Source organism: Monopterus albus, unplaced genomic scaffold, assembly GCF_001952655.1.
Source record: "Monopterus albus unplaced genomic scaffold, M_albus_1.0 scaffold505.1, whole genome shotgun sequence".
In the NCBI taxonomy this organism is placed as follows: domain Eukaryota; kingdom Metazoa; phylum Chordata; class Actinopteri; order Synbranchiformes; family Synbranchidae; genus Monopterus; species Monopterus albus.
In genome coordinates, this window is record NW_018128385.1 from 8,156 (window position 1) to 32,080 (window position 23,925).

General features: G+C 41.6%; 1 protein-coding gene across 3 annotated transcripts in view; it reads right to left on the minus strand.

Annotated features, from left to right (window-relative positions):
* Positions 1-222: 222 nt before the first annotated feature.
* ulk2 (unc-51 like autophagy activating kinase 2) overlaps positions 223-23,925 on the minus strand; it is a 64,886-nt gene continuing 41,183 nt past the window's right edge. For all 3 annotated transcript variants that reach the window (XM_020588140.1, XM_020588141.1, XM_020588139.1), the window contains 13 exons: positions 16,544-16,693; positions 11,806-11,951; positions 11,598-11,678; positions 8,915-9,180; positions 8,640-8,818; positions 6,961-7,070; positions 5,973-6,110; positions 5,564-5,802; positions 5,259-5,437; positions 4,992-5,110; positions 4,574-4,731; positions 4,261-4,396; positions 223-3,478 (listed from right to left, as the gene is read on the minus strand). In XM_020588140.1, the coding sequence (XP_020443796.1) occupies positions 3,414-3,478; positions 4,261-4,396; positions 4,574-4,731; positions 4,992-5,110; positions 5,259-5,437; positions 5,564-5,802; positions 5,973-6,110; positions 6,961-7,070; positions 8,640-8,818; positions 8,915-9,180; positions 11,598-11,678; positions 11,806-11,951; positions 16,544-16,693 (1,966 nt within the window). In that variant the 3' untranslated portion in view covers positions 223-3,413. The remainder of the gene's footprint in view (positions 3,479-4,260; positions 4,397-4,573; positions 4,732-4,991; positions 5,111-5,258; positions 5,438-5,563; positions 5,803-5,972; positions 6,111-6,960; positions 7,071-8,639; positions 8,819-8,914; positions 9,181-11,597; positions 11,679-11,805; positions 11,952-16,543; positions 16,694-23,925) is intronic.

Below are 23,925 nucleotides of genomic sequence, written 5' to 3' on the forward strand. Positions count from 1 at the left end.
GAATTTACACAGAAGAAACTGACGAAGCCTCTTGGATGAGAGGTGAAACATCTTCAACCTAGAAATCTAGTCCAGTTGATTTTTTCTAAGTTTTTTCAGTTTACTATGACCTGGATGACTGAGAATCTGCACAGACACAGAAAAAAGTTGTTGCTTTGCAGCAATTATTGTTTAATGACTGGACTTCTGCAGGCAAACATACCTCCTATAAGAACCCAGAGACTGACATAAGGTACAGTACAGTTAAAGGAAAGGGCAAAAACGTGACCTGTTCATTGAGCCCTAATATAGGCTTTTTGGGAAGACACACCATGAAATGATTTAAACAGTGATATAGTATTTTGTGTGTGTATATATATAAATATTTTTATATTAAGCTGTTTTTCTTTATAATGTATTAGAAACTGACTAAGACTAACAATTAGCTATAATCATTATTACACATTACCCCTTTTCACTGGAGATCTTTTCATCCAAACTCAACATCTAGAAAATCTACAAAAAACAAGGACTGAAAAAATTAAACAGATCAAGACATCATTTTTCTGTTTTAATAACAAAGACTGTACTTGAGTTCCATAAAGAACAAAGAGAGCCACCCCTCAGTGAGAGACACAAGTATAATTGTCTTGGAAAAACTGGAAAGTGTTGCATTTTAAGGGTTTGAACTGAGGGCAGGGTTTTTCAAAATGCATTCAGATCAAGCTGGAGAGGTGCAAAACAACAGGGTACATACATTCAAGATTCTAGAGGTTCTACAGAGTAAAATGTTGCCATGCTTTATCTAAAACTGTCCATCAGTTCTAGTCCATAGACACAATGGTATATAGATTCAGGTGGGGTTCTGTTAGCTTTATTTTTCCCTTTTCACTCTGTGTGCAGCGAAAGGCTTCATGTGTTTCAGAGTGCTCATGATAAGGATGAGGGGAAACTGAAACAGAGATATGTCTATAAAAAGAACAGTACATCAGAGGAACAGGCCCAGATTCTGCTGGATGCCTGTGAGTGCATGTACACAGAAAAAAAATTTATTCACACCTGTACAGAGGAAAAGGCCTGGTGTGTCTGCTTTTACAAGAAGAAGGCACCTCCTTTCCATTGTTAACTGTACACTACTGGCCTTAATGCACACCTGGCAAGTGCACATGTGTAGGCTATATACACTCATACATACAGTACATACAAGGATGGGAGGACAGCTGACAACTGCAGGGATGCAGAGGGACTGAGCGGAAGCTAGGCAGTGCTGACCATAGAAAATCAGTAGATCCACTGAACAAGTGTCTCTTGATCTCAATGAACAGTCCTAGTAGAAAGAGTTCTCTGGAAAGTTTCAGAGCTGCCATGAGATTTATTTTATTCTTTGGCACACCCCTGTTGTGCCAAAATGTTTCCTTATCAAACCCTTGGCAGACATGAATAAAATGTATCAAATATTCATCTATGTACATATAAAGATTTGTGCTCTTTGATTGATAGACAGGGCATCTGATGGCATCACTGACAGCCCCAAAATTCAAACTATGATCCCCCCCCCAAAAAAGGAGAAAAGAATCATAACAAGAACCACATAAACCACATACAAATATATACACGTTTGCAAACATCACGTTATTTTAAAAAAGCTACAGATACTGCCAAAACACAAACGCGGTGCTATTTTTAGTAAAACTAAACTTATTCAAAGTAACTTGTCACGTAATTACCACTCCATTTCACAACTCACTCCATCAGGGTTTCAAGTGGACACTGAACTAGCTGTTAAGCACTACCCTGGTGACAGGAGAAGGCCCTGCCACCACCACAGTGGCTCTCAAGTTCTGGTTGTCTTCTGAATATTTCAGTCTACAGATTTGTGACAACCCGAGCAATGAGCCATCCTCACCCCAAATTAACTGTGACCCCTCCTCATTGTGAGCATCATGATCAGCAAGTCACCATGGGTCTTTTACACTCCTACAAACCTAATTAGCAACAGAAACAATGTGACGAGTGAGTTTTATATATCTGCATTAACAAGTGACATCTCTGTATGGAAAATCAATGAAAAACTGTTTGATGCTTGAGAACAGCTTTATACTGGCTACATTCACATTGTAGCCAATTTTTTCACAAGCCAGACCCAACTACAACTGTACCTGGAATTACAGCAATATTCTATAAATTTAGTGTTACACTTCCATCAATAAACAAAGGTTAAATTCAAAGCAGCAGAGGCCAAGATATTCAATGCCTAATATGGGGTCAAGCTTCAAAAACAATACAATCCTACATTTCCTATAATAACACTCTACCATTAAACCACATATGCCTGGTAAATGCTCATATCTTTCGGTTTTCACACCCCCAAATTATAAAACAGACTTTTTGTTAAAAATGTGAAGCCTCAGGCCCAAACTGAGATAACTCTGATGACATCTTTTTTTCTTTTTGGCTTTATATGGCTACTGTCAGAGATATAACACTGTTTTCACAGACTGAGAAGGACTCCATGCGATGAGTAAACTGATCTTGATTAGTACAATCTGTGGAATGCCCCTTTAACTATATGAATTTAAACTTAAGTACAAGTGGTTGTGTAAAACATTTAGCTAATCTCTGATAGTCACTGCCTCAAAAACTGAGCTTTAGGCAATGTGTCTGGCCTAAAGGACAGGGAAACAGCCATGTTTCCCTGACCTGTTGCTCTGCCTTATGGGAACTGTATGCATTCTGTCAACCTGCTGATCATGCACACAGTTAAGTTCCCTGTTCCATCAATGGAGCAGGTACATTCTAAGGGTGAGGGAGGCAGGAGTGATTAGAAATCCCTCCCCCTGCTTTCACATCTCTACCTTCAGAACCTTACAGATACATGTCTCCTCTTCTCCATCTACAATAAAGTGCTTGAGCTAACAACACAAGAAAAATAAAAACAAAGCTAATACAAATCTATGGGTTCCTCTGCTCTCATGGTAGTCTCATTTCTGTAACAGGAGTTTGTGTGTTATTTAAATGTCCATGTTGTTTGTGAGTTGGCTCTGTTCCAGTGTGTAGCCTTCCATTTCCTGCCACTCTCTAATACTTTAGATTTTCAAGATAGGCAAGAGTCTCAAACATCTTTGAACCAATAAATAAAGATCTTTAACAACTTAAACATAGAGTAAATAACCACTGACATCATACAGTAAGTAGGGTGAGATTTCAGCCTTTGTTTCTGGATCCGTAGTTATCTTTGGTTGGAAATTGTGCATCAGTCACTTGTCACCATTCAGTTCGTGATGCAGCCAGTAAAACTAACTGATGATAAATACAGATAAAACCTATCAAATGAAAAGTGCTTTAACTGCTACAGGATGAAACAGCGGCTTTGTGAAGATAGTAGTCAACAGTCTTAGGGCAAGGCCCATCTGTGTGTGTTTATGTAAGGGCTACTACTCATACAGTGTGACAGTGCAGTAGCAGAGGGCGGAGATCCTGCGGTCCACACTGGCCTTGTCTGCAGGGAAAACACACAAAATGAGATCTTTTTGAGAGTTGTTAAGGCAAGCACAAATAGTATGCAGTTATTAGACCAACTGTAGGTGTGCACTTCTAGCCTGCTGTCAGAATTGATGAAAACATAACCAGCAGCCAAATCATTGGACCTAAAAAAAAACTGTAAAGTACTACTACAGCTATCATGCCATGTCATTGCAGTGTTATACTGTTACAGAATTAAGAGTGAATGTTATGACATAAAGTAAGATGCCATAAATGTGTGGGTTAGCAAAACAGTGAATTAAATGGGAGGCAGTCAAGTCAATGGAACATTTAGGGATAAATGAAACGCCATGTTAGACTGTTGTATGCAAAGGAAGATTATGCTGGGCAGTGACCTGCATAAAGGTCCTAAAGCAGCTGCTGGAGTGGAAACAACTTCCTAGAAACTACTGAACTGTGTAAGTTGTCATACACTAACATAGTAAGAAAAGCTTTCTTTTTTAATAAGAGTAAATATAATTAGTTGATTTATGTTAAATATTTAAACTTCACTTTCATGCAGATGAATCCATAACTATTAAGTTCAGCAAGTATCTTCCCCATGTTGAGAAGTGGCAGAATATGTGAAGATCATTAATCATTTGTAAACTTTGCTCCTAAGTAAGCAAAAAATCTATTCATTAGGATAATGGTGAATGCAACAAATTCTCTTAAATCACTCATATGTGCCATGTAGGACAAATCTGTTCATATGTGTGTTTGGCCCTAGGTGTAAGATTGACCGTAGTTTATACTCACATTTGACCACATTCTCAATGTCAGTGGGGTCCTGTAGAATCTTGGACAGGCCATCCAACAGCATGGCGGCCTTGCTGTAGCGGTAGGCTATATCCTCCGTCTGCTTGAACATCTCATCCAGAGCTGCTGACTGAACCTGACACACACGCACATCATCACATTGAGCTGACTAGTACAGATTATTGCTGAAATTTCCTAAACATATTGCTTGATAAAACTGGTGGGATTGACAAGAATCAATACCAGATTAAAGTCTTGCTTTTCTAAGCTTTGAAGATGCTTTGTGTCTCTGCACTGTGTGTCTGAAACTCACCATCTCCACAGCATGATTGTAGATGAGCTTCTCTGCGGTGACACTGTTGATCTCATCCACAAAGCGCTGCTTATCAGAGAAGAAGTGGTTCAGTTTGTCAGTCAGCTGCCGGCAGAGGGAGATGCAGCTTTTGTAACGCTCATTCAGATTCTTCACCACTGTGAGAAGAAAGGGAAGGAGTTCAGTATTTTTTTTTTTGCTTAAGTATAACTGTATGTGAAGGTTGTATACTGTATCCCTCTCCCTATTAAGTAAATAAAAGTTAGTAAACTAGACAGAGGTCAGTTACATAAAACCTAGCTACAGGATCTCTCTCCTGCTGCTGATGTGGGTGAACAACAGTTTTCACATAGAGTTTCTATTTCAATGCACTGGTAACAGTTTCAGTAATGGGAAGTGAAAGGTGAAATGTCCTTACCCTGTTTAACAGCAGAGGAAGGATTTAGCTTGGCTGATTTAATCTGAGCCTTGGCTAGGTGGAGGGAGGAAGCCAGGAGCTGGGCTGCCTTCATGTAGAGCACCAACTGCTCCACCTGCCTGTAGAGGGCAGCACAACCATAACATACAAGAAGGATGGAAACCCTTCAGCACTGCAGCACTGAACAAAAGGCCCTCTGACACTACATAATATTATTAATGGTATGCGATTATCAAAAAGTTAGACTACACTTTGGTCATCCTTTACCCCCACTCTTTGCTGAGCTGGCTTATCTGGTCCACAACCACACTGTCCTGAGGAGGGTAGAGGGAGGCAGCCGACATGCCAAGCTCTGTCCCTCCAGCTCGAACTGCCGCCATCTCCAGGACACAGTCAGTGAAGGAAAGCATCATTCGTAGGTGCATCAGTGTGTCTGTATGCTCACGCTGCACCAGAGGTTAACCAGATTAAATATAAAACCAAAAGACAATTAAAAGAACATATCAATGATTCACAAAGCTGTGCATTTGATCAATTTCCCAGTTGAGGGAAGCCCCAGACCCTTCACTCACCTCCATCAGGGTCTCTTCAGGCAGCTCAGGGGCTTCGAAGGTGATGAATCCTTCCAAGCTTGGAGGGGAGGTCCCATAAGGAACATAGCGCAGACTGCTGGGTGCCCCCTCTGCCACAGGGACCTGCCCACCCCCAAAACCTCCTGGAGGAGAAGAGCCCATGGCCATGCCTGGGGGTGATCCGACATAGACCCGACCACTGGTGGAACACAGAGAGCCAGCCGAACTATTGGAGCCCACTAAGGAAATGGACAAAGAAAGAAGAGGCACATATAACTTATCATGTGCACTCCCACAGCACTGTTTGTCAGTGTTTGCCAAGACTCAAGATACCTCAAGACCTCTGTTTCCCTGCTAAATAACTGTTAATAGTCAATGTGCTTGCACACTAGCTGTGAGGAGTCCTCACCTGAGGTGGTGCGTGGTCGGATGCCCAGATTGCTGCAGGTAGGAGGAGTGGTGCTGTTGGGTGGTGAGCCCACGGTAAAAAGAACAGTACGAGGACTGACTGACCCACCCTGAGCCAGTGCAGTGGGACCTGGAGGGGCTTGGGAAAGAGGAAAATACAATATATACAATGTTCTTGGTGTTTACAGTGCAGTGAAGGAATATGGCACGTCTAAATCTACCTAGATCAGGCCGTGCTCACAAACTGAGTGACCGTGTAAGAACGAGACTAGTGAGAGAGGCCACCAAGACACCTGTGACTACTCTGAAGGGGTTACAAACTTCAGCAGGTGAGATGGGAGAGACTCTGCATACAACTGCTGGCTGGGTTCTTCACCAGTCAAAGCTTTATGGGAGAGTGGCAAAGAGAAAGTCACTGTTAAAGAAAACACATTAAATCTTGAGTAGAGTTTGCCGAAACGCATGTGAGAGACTCCATGGTCAAGTGGAAGAAAGAAGAATGGAGTAAAATTGCAGGGTCCAGATGTGCAAGTCTGACTGAGACCTATCCACACAGACTCAGTCAGGCTTGCAGCCAAAGCTGCATCTACTAAATACTGACTTGAAGGGGGTGAATATTTATGCAATCACTTATTTCCCATTACATATTTTTATTTAATTGACATTACTTTGTAGAAACCAGTTTTCACTTTGACAAATAGTTTTTTTCATTTTTTTTTTGTCAAAAAAGCCAAATTATATTGACCATGATTGATTTATAAAACCAATAAAAGGGTAAAACATCCAAGGAGTTGAATACTTTTTATAGGCAATGTAAGTTACACTGTAGGAAGTAACAGTATCATTCTGACATTATGTTTACATAAGACATTTCAAAGGGAAGAATACAGACAAGACATTAGTTATTATAAATACTGACTAAATGACTAAACTCAGGCAACCTGTGGTAAACACTGTCCAGAGTATGTGCAACTGTGCACTCCGTGTACCTGTGTCCATGGGTCGCTCTGTGTTCAGACTGTCAGTACTGCCCTGATAGGCCTGTCCACCAAGAGTGATTCTGACTGGCTGCTCAGACAGACGACCTGTACTGACAGACCTACAAAGAAAGGTAACATCAGCATGTTAAACAGCAAACAAACTGACGTCATGTGGCACAGAAAAACATCACAGGTGGGTATAATACACTTTCAGAATGACAACATTCTAGTTTTTTGAATTCCTAATTACATTTGAAGAGGGCTGTGTACCAAGCAGGTGCACCTACCACCAAAACTCTACCACTCTACTTTCAATATAATAATAAGTGAGATATCAGGGGTCATTTGATATCTACAAATGTCTACTTTTGTGAAAAGAATAACACTTTAAAAATGCATGTAAAACTACATTCACTGGCCACTTTATTAGGTACAACTGTTCATTAACGCAACTATCTAATCACCCAGTCGCATGGCAGCAACTCAGTGCATTTAGACATGTAGACATGGTCAAGATGATCTGCTGAAGTTCAAACCGAGCATCAGAATAAAGAAGAAAGGTGATTTACGTGACTTTGAACGTGGCATGGTTGTTGGACATGTAGACATGGTCAAGACGATCTGCTGAAGTTCAAACCGAGCATCAGAATAAAGAAGAAAGGTGATTTACGTGACTTTGAACGTGGCATGGTTGTTGGTGCCAGATGGGCTGGTCTGGCTATTTCAGAAACTGCTGATCTACTGAGATTTTCACACACAACCCTCTCTAAGGTTAACAGAGAATGGTCTGAAAAAAAAGAAAATATCCAGTGAGGGGCGAAAATGCCTTGTTGATGCCAGGGGCCAGACTGGTTCGAGCTGATAGAAAGGCAACAGTAAGTCAAATAACCACTCATTACAGCCGAGGTATGCAGAAGAGTAACACGTCGATGGGCTACAGCAGCAGAAGACCACACCAGGTGCCACTCCTTCAGCTAAGAACAGGAAACTGAGGCTACAATTCACAAGGGCTCACCAAAACTGGGCAACAGAAGATTGGAAAAATGTTGCCTGGTCTGATGAGTCTTGATTTTTGCTGCAACATTTTGATGTAGGGTCAGAATTATGCTTAAAACTACATAAAAGCATGGATCCATCCTGCTGTGTATCAATGGTCCAGGCTGCTGGTGGTGCTGTAATGGTGTGAGGGACATTTTCTTGGCACACTCTGGGCTCCTTAGCACCAACTGAGCATCGTTTAAATGCCACAGCCTGCCTAAGTATTGTTGCTGATCATGCCCACCCCTTTACACCAAACTGGTACTAGCAAGATGTACCTGATAGAGTCTAAATCTAGTCAGTGTGAAACTAATACTTCATTCAAATACAGTACCATAAGTAAAGATGTAAGTAAATATAATGACATTTACAGGAGCCCATATCCAGTACAAAATGTCAAGTTAAAGGCACCCACAGCACATTTATACAACTGTATAATAAATAAGTGAACAACAGTATCATGTCATTTTAGAGATGGCAAATAATGACTGGACCAGAACTGGGGGTCATCAGTGGCCAATTTTAGTTAAGGTAGAAGCAGAGATGGATGATAAAGAGAAACCTATAGTATAGTATAGTAGAGAAGTCTATAGTTCTGGGCAAGAGAAGGAAAAAGAGAACAAGGTGGTGTTTCCTTCAGTGAGTCATACCTGCCAAAGGTGCGACTGGCCTCCGGGGCAGCTGGCCGTCCTGTAAAGTACGGGCTGCTGTGGTGGGCACAGATATCCCGGCCATCAGCCAGTGTCCTGGTTGGGCCTGGGCTGTCTGCCAGTGCCATCAAGTTACAGGACGCCTGCGTTTTGGGAATCTTGAATGGTGTTGAAATGGTCTGGTTGTAAAAAAATGAAACAGTAAAACTTTGGTAACTGATATTTTAGCTGACTGGGTATTGACTATCTGCAGAGTTATTCATAATTCTACTTGCTTTAGTAGGTGAGCCGATGATGGTGGGCAGCGGGGACTTCTGTAGCCAATCGGAGGTACGGGGGGAGGAACCCAACAGTTTGGTGGGGGAGGAGCCGAGGTTGGCCAGGCGGCTTAGCTGAGGAGAGTGACTGCAGGAGGACGATGAAGGCTTAACGGGGTCTGACAGCTGCTTGTGAAGCTTCTGCCTGGTCTGATATACTTCAGTCAGGGTGGGGGCACTCTGGAGCCGAGCCCCCAGCAGCTGAGGGGAAGGAACAGGAGAACCTGGAGAAAGCAGAGGGAGTTAGTTTAAGTTTTATTTTAGGATATTTTTTGGCCTTTTTAGCCTTGATTTGTTAGCACAATAGAGACAGACAGGAAAGTGAGAGAGAAGTAAAAAGGAGAGAATGGGGAGAGCTGCAACAAAGGTCTGCAGCCAGACTCAAACCAAGGATGCTATGCAGCCTACATGGGCACCTGCCAACACCACTCTGCAGGATACTTACAGTCAGTTTGAGTTAATGACCTCCCATACACAACCAATATGGTATGGATCCTACAATTTGTGGTGAACACTTCAACAACTATACTTTATTCAGCATCTAGAGAATTAATTAGTATTTTGATGATGAACAGTGCATCTTTTTGGTCAGATAATTATACATAACTCCATGTCTTAAGTGTTTAGTAACAGCAGGGAGTGATGCTACTCATGTCACTTTCAAGAGCATTGCTCGGTCACACAGTTTCTGCCCAAACAACAAAGGAAAAACACTCCTGAAAGACTCCATGTTGGTCTCACAACCTGAATGGTTGTGTGATTTCCCAAACAGGAGACAAAGCACTGCTATCAGTGTGGCTGAGGTGTCATTACAGCCAGTCCACTGTTGCTTCAATCTTTAAAAAAAAAAGGGCACCATGAGAGCAGACATATTGGCATAAACAGGGAGACTGTAAGTCCTCTGCTTTGTTGATATACAGTAACAGCAGTGTCAGGACCATGACTCATGCACTTTGTCAATAACACAGCCATGACACAGAGAAGAGAATCTAAACAACAACTCCTAACTGCAGTTAATGCTAGTACTGCCAAGGGTAAATGTAAACACAAATGACAGTCTATTATTACATAAACATTTTCATACTGGATTTTAGTTGTGTGTGTTCTGCTAATGTTCAGTTACATTTCGTTTTCAAATTATAACCCATACTTCGATTCTTTGCATCCTGATAATACTTCCTATGCTCTCTAGATAAGGAATTGTTATTTGTGGGAGATTAAAACCCTGTGTTTGGTAAACCGCAACTTTTATTCTATTTTTCCTTAGTGCTACCCAATTACCATGAATTATATCTAGGTGAATGAGTTGGCAAAGTTAGATGTGAGTCAATGGTCAGTGACCAGGTTTTCAGGAGAGCAAGTGCAGAACTGTGTCCTTCTAGGGACAATGTGAGCTAATGTTATCCTTCTACAGAAAAGCGCAGGAAGAATGCTAGAGTCACCATCGGACGATGCTCTTGTCCCCATAAATGTGTGTTTTTGATTTGCTGCTCATATCCTGCACTTGCATGACTGTGTTTTGTAACTAGCTTTACACTGCTTTGTCTGGCCAATGAAAATCTAGGTTAATGTGTGGCATAACCTCTTGTCAAGTCAGAGAGAGGCAGAGAAGTTGGCAGTCTGAGAAAAAGCTGTAGCCATGCCATGGGAGAAACACAGCAAATGCCATATTTCCAAAGTTAATCTGTCAGCTGCTATTTTAAGTGATGGAAATGAGAAGAGAATTTAACAAAGCAGCCCACAAGTGGTGGTAAGCAATAGAAGGTCACTTTCAGCTTTTCTCATTTTTTAGGGGTCGCCACAGCGAATTGTGAAACTGACGACTCGCATGTTGACATTTGGCACGTTTTTATGCCAGATGCCCTTCCTGACGCAACCCTGATTCGAACCCGGGGCATAACGGCGAGAGAGCTGTGCCTTAACCACTAGCCTACCAGGGATGGCTCAGGTGGTGGTAAGCAATGCACAGTGGAAAACAGGGCACCTTTACAGTCAAGCAGGATCTCATTGTAAAGGACCGAAGTATGGTAACGAACATGTTTTTAACATTAATGTAGTCTTGGCCGAAATAGGAACAAGCTAATATATAGGATATATTAAGGAAATGCAGCAATACACCATCAAAACCAGGCATGCCTGGTGTTTACAGCAAGGTGATAAGAGACGATATCAGCTCACGGCTAAATCACTGGTGTTAGAGGGAGGCGACAGTGGTGTGGTGGGTAGAGCAATCGTCTCCCAACCAGAGGGTTGAAGGTTTGAATCTCGGTGCCTACAGCCCACATGTCGAAGTGTCCTTGGGCAAGACCCTGAACCCCCCCAAGTTGCCCGTGATGGTGGAACGCAGTGGCCCGGGGCCCTTGGCTCCAAACATAATTTCGTTGTATATGTTACAATAACAATAAATAAAGCTTCTTAGCACTTTTTTGTCGTGTCTAGTTAAAATAAATCTAAAACAAATGACTAACATGATATATGGCTAAAAGATAAGAAGTTAGCCTTTACCTTTATACCATTACATTAACTGAAATCATTACACAATCATTTATATTTGTAGTTAAAGTTAAATTTTAACAAAATGTTAGCTAAAACACATCTGTGGGAAGACACAGTGATGTTAAAGTTTTGTCAGCAGACTGACCTCCTGAGGAGCTCCGGCTGCGAGGCTCTTGGTTCTGCAGGTGATAACAGCAGTGACCCAGCTGCTCAGGGATGGTGCCCACTGCATACACAAACATTATTTTATTATTATTTATTAACTTTATTTTCATTGTGATATGTCCAGGTCATGTCTGGAAAGTGTTTATAATGGCTGAAGTGGCTAGAGATATGTCTGCACATGTCCCTACCAAGAGGTGAGGGTGAATAGGGCCGAGAGCTGCCGGTAGAGAGGCGTCGACCCACTGTCTGAGACACATCTGCAGAGTTAGGGGACCCTGAACCCATTTTGGGAAACCCCATGGGACTAGTGTTAGAGCGCCTCACAGTGCCAGACCTAGAAACAGCAAAGATGCATTAAAAAACAAACCCATAAGGTGGAAGTAAAAGTCATTCAGTTTTCAGAGCCATAAGATAAATATATTCTTGTTTCAAAGGAAATTATTCAAATTTAATTAATTCAATTAAGCAAAATTACACAAAAAAAATCTTGGCTTCATCAAATATTCAGTTATTCAACAACACTCTCCCAAGTGACGTCTTTCTTCTCTATTTAGCTCATTTCAGCTAATTTTGCCAGTGTGTATACTTGTTTGGCTGCTGAGTCAGCCCATTGATGCTGCAAGTACTGTACAAGACCTAGACACAGATCTGAGTCCCACAGAAACAAAGTAGCTGTAGGAGCATTTGCTGTGCATCTCAGCAAATTTTTGGTACAATGCCAGGAGAAAGCAACATTTTGTAGGGACCTCATCTAGTAACTGAGATGCAGTACACTCAAGATTCAAAGTGTTTATTGTTATATGTACAGTATGAAAACATGTTTCCCTGCACAATGAAATTTTACTTTGCTGTCCACCCTGAATGCCAAGCAACACAAATGAAATATAAAGTGGATAAACAGTAGCACAGAATCTAAACAGTCTTACTTTGCCTTCCATTAATCACATGTGGAAAAATAGAATTAAATGCCCTAGATAAAAAAACTGAAGGTACAGAGTCATAAAAAGGTATCCTGTGGAAGTTTCTTGTAAATAAAAGTTTAAAAAATGACCAAAGAGTATATTAAGATCCTTTAATATTTATACCTGCCACATTAAGTAAGGTCAAAGACAGTTTAAGAGTTTTCATCATAATAGCAAATGACAAAGCAAGCAAAGCACCAGATGAACACCAGTCAACACAGAAGCCAGGACAAAACATCTGAATAAAACACACATTAGCAATACAATCGAACTGACAGAGTCTACTGTACAGTACCTCTTGTACTCTCCTTTTCAGATAGCAGATTGTTAACAGAAACAACAGATCTTCCTGAAAAACAAGGTGCCACCCTTCTCTTCTCCTCTGCCCTCTCACCTGCTTTGTCTTCACTTAAAACTGCCAACAAATCCTCCCAACAACAGGCTGGGGAGGCCTCAAACTCAAGCTGATGAAATTTCAGTGAAATCTTCTTGCTGATGAAATAACATCCTAGACTTTCATTACCAAACAAAGTCACCACTTGATATTAGAATTGCCCATGATTTGGACAAGTTTCATACACTTTTAAAGACACACTTGTTCTCCCATAAGTTATCCACACTATGTTCTCCTGTTCTATATGGTGTGGATGCTGGAACAGCAGCATCCACACTCTTGTTATCTTCTTATTTATTCTGTGGATGAGGTAATACATCCACACTGTTCTTTATTGTGTGGATAAGCATCCACACTGTTATCCTGTTCTTTATTGTGTGGATGCATTACTGCATCTGTTAGGGTGATTTTTATTTTATGCACTTAAGAATGGTTTTATTTTATAACACACATAAGTTTACATACTTATATGTTACAGATATGCTTATATAGTTATGAATATCACTTTATGTGTTCACTTAACCACTGGTCAAATATTTGCTGTGTGAGTCACTGAAACACTAATGCAACATCATAAGTCTTGTCCACTAAATTACTGAATTTCATTAGATTTATGGCTGTAGCTAAGGGAGCTCATAGTTACGTATCGTTCCTCTGGATTGGTGGACCCAAAGGAGTCTTGGTACGGTAAGGCTCCAAGTTTATTAAAATAGATTAGACGTAGATGAGAGAGCTTCAAAGGGAGAACAGTTATGCACACGCACGCAGGCAAAACAGTTTTAATTTAGTGAAAACACAGGAAGACATGAGTGTGTATGTAGGAATTAAAGTAGTACAGGTATTCTTCCTCCTTTCTAGGGCGCTGTCCACGATGATTGGAGCAGAGAGGACGGACTGAAGGACCAATAACGGGAGAGTTAAGTCTAAACCATGGCTCCTCCCCAACTGTTTTGGACCAATTAGATAGTAGTACCTTTTCATACAAATATTGTTCCCCACTAAGTTGAAGTCAGTCTTTCTTGTTTATCCTAAACAGATAGGCTCCATGTGCACATGTTAATTTTGATACATTAATGCTTAATAAATTTCATATTGAGAAATATATATTCTCTTATTAGTCTTCTCTTTCAATATAAACGAACTAGCTCCACACATCCACACTCTTGTTATCCTCATATTTATTGTGTGAGTTGTGGCTGTAGCATCCACACTCTTGTTATCCTCTTGTTTATTGTATGGATGCTGAGTCAGCATCCATACCCTGTTATGTTCTTTATTATTGTGTGGATGCGAAGCAACCACAGTGTTATCCTATTCTTTATTATTATTGTGTGGATGCTGTAGCATCCACACTATGTTATCCTGTTGTTTATTATTATTATTCTGATGTCTTCTGTCCATGTTTCAGCACTTAATTTCTTCAGCATACATTCAGCTACAAAAGCCATTTTGGTATCAAAATGTTCAGCTCTTTAAGGTCAACAATTGTGTGTATTCAGCTTTTTTATAACTTTTACTTTTAACATATTTAGGGTTTTTCAGTAGATTTTGCCTCATTCAAATGAATGGGAAAAATTTTCACATCTTAATACCTTCAGCTAAAACCACCATTTCAACTAATAACTATTCAGCAACTCTTCAGCTATTCATACTGTAAACAGCTTTATGATATTTTTTATGGTTTTTGCATAATTACCATTTACATTTTATGTCTCATTTCAATAACCACACTCTAGTATTTCTCAGCGTATGACTACTCTTTCTTTCTCATACACACACATACACACAGACACACAAACACCTACACACCCACACACACACAAACCTACTAGTTTTACCTACTTTGCGGGGACCAATAGGAAAATGTTCAAATCTTAATAAGTTCAGTATACTTTCAGCTAGAAAAGCCATTCTAGTATCAAAATGTTCAGGTTTTTCAGGACATTATGGCATGCATTCAACTTTGTTTAAAAACTTTCATAGTTTTGAAAATATTCAGCATTTATTCTGACAATTTTGCCCCATCCAAATGAATGGGGAAATTCCACTTCAGCATAATTTCAGCTATCAAAATGTTCAGGTCTTCAAGGACATTCATGCTTCTCTTCAGGATTTTTCCAAACCTTATACACTTCTGAAATATTTAGCTTTATTTTGAAAGTTTTGCCACATAAAAATGAATGAAAAAATTGTACTTCAGCATACTTTCAGCTATTTCAGGTATCAAAATGTTCAGCTCTTCAAGGACATTCATGCTTCTCTTCAGGATTTTTCCAAACCTTATACACTTCTGAAATATTTAGCTTTATTTTGAAAGTTTTGCCACATAAAAATGAATGAAAAAATTGTACTTCAGCATACTTTCAGGTAGATATGCCTTTCAGGTGTCAAAATGTTCGGCATTTTCAGGGCGATCCTTCAACACAGAGCATCCACATGCATTTTCAACAGGAAATGCATTTCTCTAGTTTCTTGTTATCATAATGTTTCTTCTGCCTTGTATTTCGATATGATTTTTGTTTATTTAGTTTTTATCTGCTGTGCAGAACTTTGTAATGTATATTTAGAAAGGTGCTAGATAAATAAAGATTGCTTAAAAATTCACTCATAGTTGGCAAATTACCCATCAGTCACAAGTTGATAGTAACGAACAGGTGTCTTCGCCAGGTGTTTCATTACCAACTGCTGTCATCATAATGTTTCTTCTGCCTTGTATTTCGATATGATTTTTGTTTATTTAGTTTTTATCTGCTGTGCAGAACTTTGTAATGTATATTTAGAAAGGTGCTAGATAAATAAAGATTGCTTAAAAATTCACTCATAGTTGGCAAATTACCCATCAGTCACAAGTTGATAGTAACGAACAGGTGTCTTCGCCAGGTGTTTCATTACCAACTGCTGTCATCATAATGTTTCTTCTGCCTTGTATTTCGATATGATTTTTGTTTATTTAGTTTTTATCTGCTGTGCAGAACTTTGTAATGTATATTTAGAAAGGTGCTAGATAAATAAAGATTGCTTAAAAATTCACTCATAGTTGGCAAATTACCCATCAGTCACAAGTTGATAGTAACGAACAGGTGTCTTCGCCAGGTGTTTCATTACCAACTGCTGTCATCATAATGTTTCTTCTGCCTTGTATTTCGATATGATTTTTGTTTATTTAGTTTTTATCTGCTGTGCAGAACTTTGTAATGTATATTTAGAAAGGTGCTAGATAAATAAAGATTGCTTGCTTGCTTAAAAATTCACTCATAGTTGGCAAATTACCCATCAGTCACAAGTTGATAGTAAAGAACAGGTGTCTTCGCCAGGTGTTTCATTACCAACTGCTGTCATCATAATGTTTCTTCTGCCTTGTATTTTTATATGATTGTTTATTTAGTTTTTTATCTGCTGTGCAGAACTTTGTAATGTATATTTAGAAAGGTGCTAGATAAATAAAGATTGCTTGCTTGCTTAAAAATTCACTCATAGTTGGCAAATTACCCATCAGTCACACCTTGTCAGTAATGAACAGGTGCCCTAGCCACTGTAAGGTATAAATTAGGTGTTAAGAGGCAGCCTTACCTGGGGGAGCTGTAGAGCGTGGTGGTTGGGCTGCTAGAGAGGTTCTGCTTGATGCGCTGGTAGTTACGAACCTGGGTGGGAACAGGGATGGGGGTGGTCTCAGTCCATGGAGACACCATGGGAGTCTGTCCCGGGGTGGGTTGTGGCTGCCTGGAGGGGATGAAAGGTGAGAGGAGTAAGGTTAGCCAGTCCACCCGAGGCAGTTTCTGCTTCCACATCTGCAGGGCATCTTCAGGGGTGTCAACACCCATAATATTTTAAATCTCCAAAGGACTACTGCTTGTGTAATAAGTGGAACCTAAAAGACAAATGTAAGGTCTTTGTTTCTGCAGCCCTGAAGTCTTTGTTTACTTCACTAAAAGGCAGGTCAAGGAATTTTAAGTTCAGCCTGGCTGATCATGAGGGGAGTCAGTTGGTGGAAAAAAAGTGGGCAAGGCTTCCATGTAAGCTTACAGGCAGGACCAATCAGCTTCATGCTCATCCTGCTAGGGGCAGGACTAGACACTGAGCCAGACAATGGCACGTGCAAGGCTAGTCACAGCACAGGAAAGTGTAAAGAAACAGGTCATTCTTTTGTTATTCTAGAAGAGATATAATGTTCTAGTACATGATGTTACAACAGTCACCCACATGGCTTACTTAAAGAATCAAACAACAGAGGAGTGCAGGAAATGGCCGTTAGAGAGTGGCACAGCTGTAAACCAGTATTACGTAATGGGAAGGACAGGAAAGTCGGCAACAGAAAGAGAGGAGGAGGACATGTGAGGCAAAGACTTGTCCAGACAAAGAACCACAGAGTGGTTGCTGTGTGGGATTTTTGCAGTTGAGATATAACCATGTGCTGTCTGCCTCCACACACTTAACACTGATCAAGAAGATATTTGATACATTAATACATGATGGAAGATGTTCTGCTAAGAGCTTTATTGTTCCCAGCTAAGGGTTAGGAGAGAAATGTTGCCTTGTTAAAAAGAAATGGAGAATTTGTAGATCAGTGAACACCTGCTTTTTAAGAGGCAAGAGAGGAAAGAGGGAACGCACCAGATCTGCAAGTCAGCTGCCTCTCCTCACTGACCTGGTTTTTACATGCAGCTCAGGGGAGGGGGGATGAGGCCAAACAATTACAGCATATAATTTGTCATAACTCTTTTTCCTGTCCATCTCCCTCATTTGGTTGCCTTGTCTCTCATCCTTTTCCTAATCTCGTTTTCTTTACAGTGGTAATGCATCCTGCTCCTCTCTCCATCTCCTGAAGCCCACTTTGTTTCTGTACTTCCCTCCAAATTCTTCTTCACTTCCAATCAATTTAGAACACACAGGATGCAGAGAATAAACAAGACTGATTTAGGAGCTTGTTGAGCTTGTGTCTCGTGACTAAACTGCAAGAGACAACTCCTGTAATAAAGACAAAATTGTTGCTCCTGTGTTACAATGGAAGAACTAAAGGCATTAGATAGAGTCAGTGAAACAGCAGTGGACATGAGATCAGGTTGTGTAGTAACTATGCTAGCTGTTTAAACTCCAATAATACGATTTGAAGTATATATTGTCAACTAATCCTATGTGGAAAGGCTCAAAACAGCCCTGACTGTCTCCCACTAACAAGTGCTGTATATGTGTGCCTCATGTATCCCCTTCTTCTGTGCGGCAGAGCTCCACTGTTATCCACAGTCAGTGAGCAACACTGTTGCACTGGGTGACATGTTCCTTCATTACCATAAACACACACACACACACACACACACACACACACACACACTGTAGCTCATTTTGTCTCGAGTCAGACATACTAGTCACTAAACCACCAAATGTTATTCAGCTGCTGATTATAGACCCAAATAAATGTGCAATTTCCCCCTGATTGAGTAACATCTTAGGGAAATTATTGAGGCTAATTCAAATGTATTTGTGTCATTTGAGAATTGTACGGTAAAAAAAAAAAAAACATCTAAAATTTTAACTAAAAGTCCATTTAAGATTACTCTAATGAGACAATTAAGAAACAAAGATTCATTCATTATATATAGCTAGAGAAAGTATAAAAACTAGAACTGGGCAGAATATGAACAGCAGTGAAACAACTGCTGAACTTTGTGACCCATTGTGTAAGAACAGGCAGACTTGACAGTAAACTCTACTAAGTGGAATTAAGCCTGAAGAAAAAGAAGACAGTAAATGCTGCCATGTTTAGAGAAAGTGCTTGCAGTACCCATGTGCATGTTTTGGTCTTTGAATACACAGCCGAGGCACCAGAGTAGCAGTTTGTTAGTGCAGGTGAGTTTTGCCAAGTGTTTGAGGTTGTTCTTATCCCATAATCTTCGGTGGGTCAGGTGCTTTATTTAGCATAGCACTATTTTATTGTTTGGCTCAAAGTCTGATTCACTCACATTAATCATGAAGATCTGGATGTGGGCAGCAGAATGCACTTGTGACACATGGACAGTGCGTGTGTGTGATATGTGGTGTGAAGCAAAAACCGGGCTGTTTGTGATGGTCAGAGAGCTAGAAACAGTGAGATGACAAAACAACAAAAGCTTTGTTAAGATAAAAACACATTAAGAATGATTACATGACCATACACACATAAAAATTAGGTACTGTGTGTAAATCCTATCTGACACACACTGTCAGGTCACACTTCCAATGTCAGTCTGTTTTTTACTGTGACTTGTCAACATCCACATACACTTCATGAAGTCTATCTTGTTAGTGAAGCTGAGCTTCATTTAAAACATTATATAGTACCTGCAGCACAGATACTGTATAATTTTTGCCTCAGGTTTTACAAAGCCTTTAAATGTCCTATGTAATTTATATACACTCTCTTCAATAGGTATTCAGACTTTTTGCATACTTGTAGATTTAACTTTAAAAGTTATATTTAACCATAGAGTGACACAGCAAAAGCTATAACTAAATATGTCAGTTTTTGATTTTTAATATACAAAAACAATTTTTCACTTTGTAATTTTGGGTAACCAAATGAAAATTGATAAGTGAAAATGGCAATTTGATCTACTTAAAATTAAATCAACAGTACAAAAGTACTGCAAAAAGTGAAGGAGGCTAAATACTTTGATGCCACAGTATGACCAATGTATGAGTTAAATAAAGAACCAAATCTAGCAATCATGGTGTTCATCAGCGTTTTTAGTTAATCACAGCTAGAAAAAGTTCAGGAAATGTATAATTAGCAGTATAACACGGGAAACTATAAAGGGCATTAAGCTGAGATGTAAGGAAATTTATTTGACAATAAATAAACAAAATGACAAACAGAAAGAGATATATTATTAACTTGTATAAACATGGCAACCACAGCTGCTTGATGTAAAACAATAAAGCATGCACTTTTGAAATAAACCATTCTCTTTCTTGAGTAGAGTTAGATGAGAAGGTTGATATCACTTGTCATATTTGCCTGTTCAGTTGGAAACTACAGCCAGTAGGCCCTTAGCTTAGCATAAAGACTGAAAACAGATAAAACAAGAGCTAGAAGCTAGCAACCAATACATTAAAACCAAAAAGTTGTGGGTTTTTTTGTCTGATATGATGGTCACTGTTAGATGACACAACTATGGAGTCATAAATCTTTGGACATGAGATATGACAGACTACACATTGGTACCCAACAGATCACAGCCTGCTGTCGTTCATGACTTGGAGGCACTAGGGACTGGGAGAAGGGTGTGAGAGATACTGGCTCCTTCTGTTCAGAAAAGCATACAAAACTGGGGAGGAAAACCCCTGTGGACCAGTCTGTGGGTTCCAAGAAGAGGGCAGCAGCCTGTGTTCCCTCTCCTTCATGGAAAACGTGAGGTAGCAGTTAAATACAGTGGAACCTCGGTTTTCATATGCCCTACTTTTCATGCGATTCGTTTTTTTTTTTTCGACTTTTTGTCATCAAAATTTTGTCCCAGTTTTTGTGCATCCGCTCGGTTTTCCTACAGTTGATTGCTCGCATCACTAGTCCGTACCAAACTCGTCTACCTGCCCGCGTGACTCGACCACTCATTTCCCGGAATTGAGCGGCCACACAAAGCATCCCGTGCGTTCAAGAGTCAGTCTGCCATTGTGTTTTGTTCTTGTTGTGACTGCTAAATAAACCCCAAAGTAACCCCAGATAGGGCCTTGATACATGAAGTCCTTATGGAGGGGGATTCCCCTTCCAAACAATAACCTCTCCTCCTTGCCATCTTCCATACGCCAACAAGAGTCTTCAATAAGGTAAAAGTGATGTTAAATGTTCATTTATCCATTTCATTAGTCATTTATATTTATTTCTCATTGTTTTCTGTATGTAACAATATAGTTATTCTCTATAAAATGTATTTTTGAGTGTCTGGAACGTATTAATTGGATTTAAATGATTTCTTATGGGAAATATTGCTTCAGTTTTTGTACATTTGGTTTTCATCGGACCTTTTCGAACAGATTAATCACGAAAACTGAGGTTCTACTGTATAAGCATCTTAAGATAATAGTAAAACTGAAAACTAGCTAGCTGGCCCCAGGGTAGCTACTTCACAAGGCTGACTGTCAAAGTCAATATGCTAACATTACCTGTTGATACAGTATTTAATGAATATGGTTCAGCCTAATATGGCAAAAGTGTGTGAACAGAGGAGTGAGCTGTGCTCCTGTTGGTGCATCGGCCCACCGCATCATAGGTGCTGGAAAAAATTCTGATATGGTAGATTTTGTGTTTGGACGTTGTGGTTTACTATGACACTATTATATGAGATAAAACTATCAATTGTTATGTCCAGTGCTGTTTGCCCATTGTGACGTCCCATGACTGTGTAGTCTGAACCAGGAATTAGGAATTAGTGAGATGCAGTAACTTCCCCCCTCCCTGGAACCAAAACCTTAACGTGGTGGAGGGGTTTGAGTGCGTGAATGATCCCGGGAGCTATGTTGGGGGCTATATGTCCCTGGTAGGGTCTCTCATGGCAAACAGGTCCTGGGTGAGAGACCAGACAAAAGGCAGTCCTATGATGAACAAAAAAATCAAGGCTTACGTTTACCCTGCCTGGTATGGGGTCACCAGGGCCCCACCCTGGAGCCCTGCGAGCCCCTGGTGGCCAGGCCTATTCCCACGGGGCCTGGTCGGGCTCAGCCCGAAACCACAACGTGGAGCCGCTCTTCGGTGGGCCCACCACCTGCTGGAGAGGCCATAGGGGGCCGGTGCATTGTGTTTTGGGCAGTGTCCTGTGGCTGAGTGCCCGGCCGACCCAAACCTTGCACACCAACTCTGGTTCCTGGGACTTGGAATGTCACCTCACTGGTGGGGAAGGAGGCCGAGCTGGTGCAAGAGGTTGAGCGATATCGTCTAGATATAGTCGGGCTCACTTCCACTCCCAGCTTGGGTTCTGGAACCATTCTTCTCGACAAAGGGTGGGCCCTCCTCTATTCTGGCATTGCTCAGGGGGAGAGGCAATGGGCTGGTGTGGGCTTGCTTATAGCGCCCTCGCTCAGTCGTCAGGTGTTGAAGTTCACCCTGGTGGATGAGAGGATCGTTTCCCTGCGCCTTTGGATCGGGGAATGGTCTCTCACTGTCGTTTGTGCTTATGCACCTAATGGCAGTGCAGAGTACCTGTTCTTTTTAGGGTCCCTGGGGGGCATGTTGGATAGTGCTTCCACGGGGGGACTCTGTCATTCTACTGGGGGACTTTAACGCCCACATGGGCCGAGTAGTGAGTTATTGGATTTCTGTGCTAGTCATGGTTTATCCATAATGAACACCATGTTCAAACATAGGGGTGTCCATCAGTGCACATGGCACCAGAACACCCTAGGTCGGAGGTCAACAATCGACTTTGTAGTGGTTCCCTTTGATCTTCGGCCATATGTTTTGGACACTCGTGTGAAGAGAGGGGCTGAGCTGTCAACTGATCACCACCTGGTGGTGAGTTGGATTCGATGGTGAGGGAAAAAGTTGGACAGACCTGGCAGGCCCAAGTGTATAGTGAGGGTCTGCTGGGAAAATCTGGTGGAAGCCTCGGTCAGAGAGGTCTTCAACACCCACCTCCGACAGAGCTTCACACAAGTGCCAAGGGAGACTGGGGACATTGAGTCCGAATGGACTATGTTCCTCACCTCCATTGTCGGGGCGGCTGCTGGGAGCTGTGGCCAGAAAGTCTCCGGGGCCTGTCATGGTGGCAATCCCCAAACACAGTGGTGGTCACCGCAAGTAAGGGATGCCGTCAAGCTGAAGAAGGAGCTCTATCGGGCCTGGTTGGCTCATGGGACTCCTGAAGCAGGCGGCAGGTACCGACAGGCCAAGCGGGACGCAGCCCTAGCAGTCGCCATGGCAAAAACTTGGGCCTCGGAGGAGTTCGGTGAGGCCATGGAGGAAGACTTTCAGTTGGCTTCAAAGAGATTCTGGAGAACTGTCTGGTGGCTCAGGAGGGGAAGCAGTATTCTGCCAACACTGTTTACAGTGGAGGTGGTGTGCTGCTGACCACAACTGAGGATGTTGTCGGCCGGTGGAAGGAGTACTTTGAAGATCTTTTCAATCCCCCTGACACTCCTTCCGTAAAGGAAGCCAGGGTTGGGAACTCCGGAGGGGACTTGTCCATTACCCTGGCTGAAGTTGCCGAGGTAGTTAAGGAACTCCCCAGTGGCAAGGCTCCAGAGGTGGATGAGCTCCACTCCGAGTTTCTCAAGTCTGTGGATGTTGTGGGGCTGTCTTGGCTGACACACCTCTGCATTATTGCGTGGAGTTTGGGGATGGTGCCTCTGGACTGGCAGACCGGGGTGGTGGTACCCCTTTTTAAGAAGGGGGACTGGAGAGTGTGTTCCAACTATAGAGAGATCACACTTTTCAGCCTCCCCGAGAAAGTCTATGCCAGGGTACTGGAGAGGAGAATTCGGCCAATAGTCGAACCTCGAATTCAGGAGGAACAATGCAGTTTTTGTCCCGGCTGTGGAACACTGGACCAGCTCTATACCCTCACTAGGGTGTTAGAGGGTTCATGGGAGTTTGCCCAACCAGTCTACATGTGTTTTGTGGATCTGGAGAAGGCATTCGGCCGTGTCCCTCGTGGCGTCCTGTGGGGGGTACTTCACAATTATGGGGTGCGAGGCTCATTGTTATGGGCTGTCCTTTCCCTGTATGACCAGAGTAGGAGCTTGGTTCGCATTGCTGGCAGTAAGTCAGACCTGTTTCCAGTTTATGTTGGACCCTGCCAAGGCTGCCCTTTCTCACCAAATCTGTACATTATTTTTATGGACAGAATTTCTAGGCGCAGCCAGGTAATGGAGGGTGTCTGTTTTGGTGGCTGCAGAGTCTCATCTCTGCTCTTTGCGGATGATGTGGTTCTGTTGGCTTCATCAGTTCAAGACCTACAGCGTGCACTGGAGGGTCTGCAGCCGAGGGT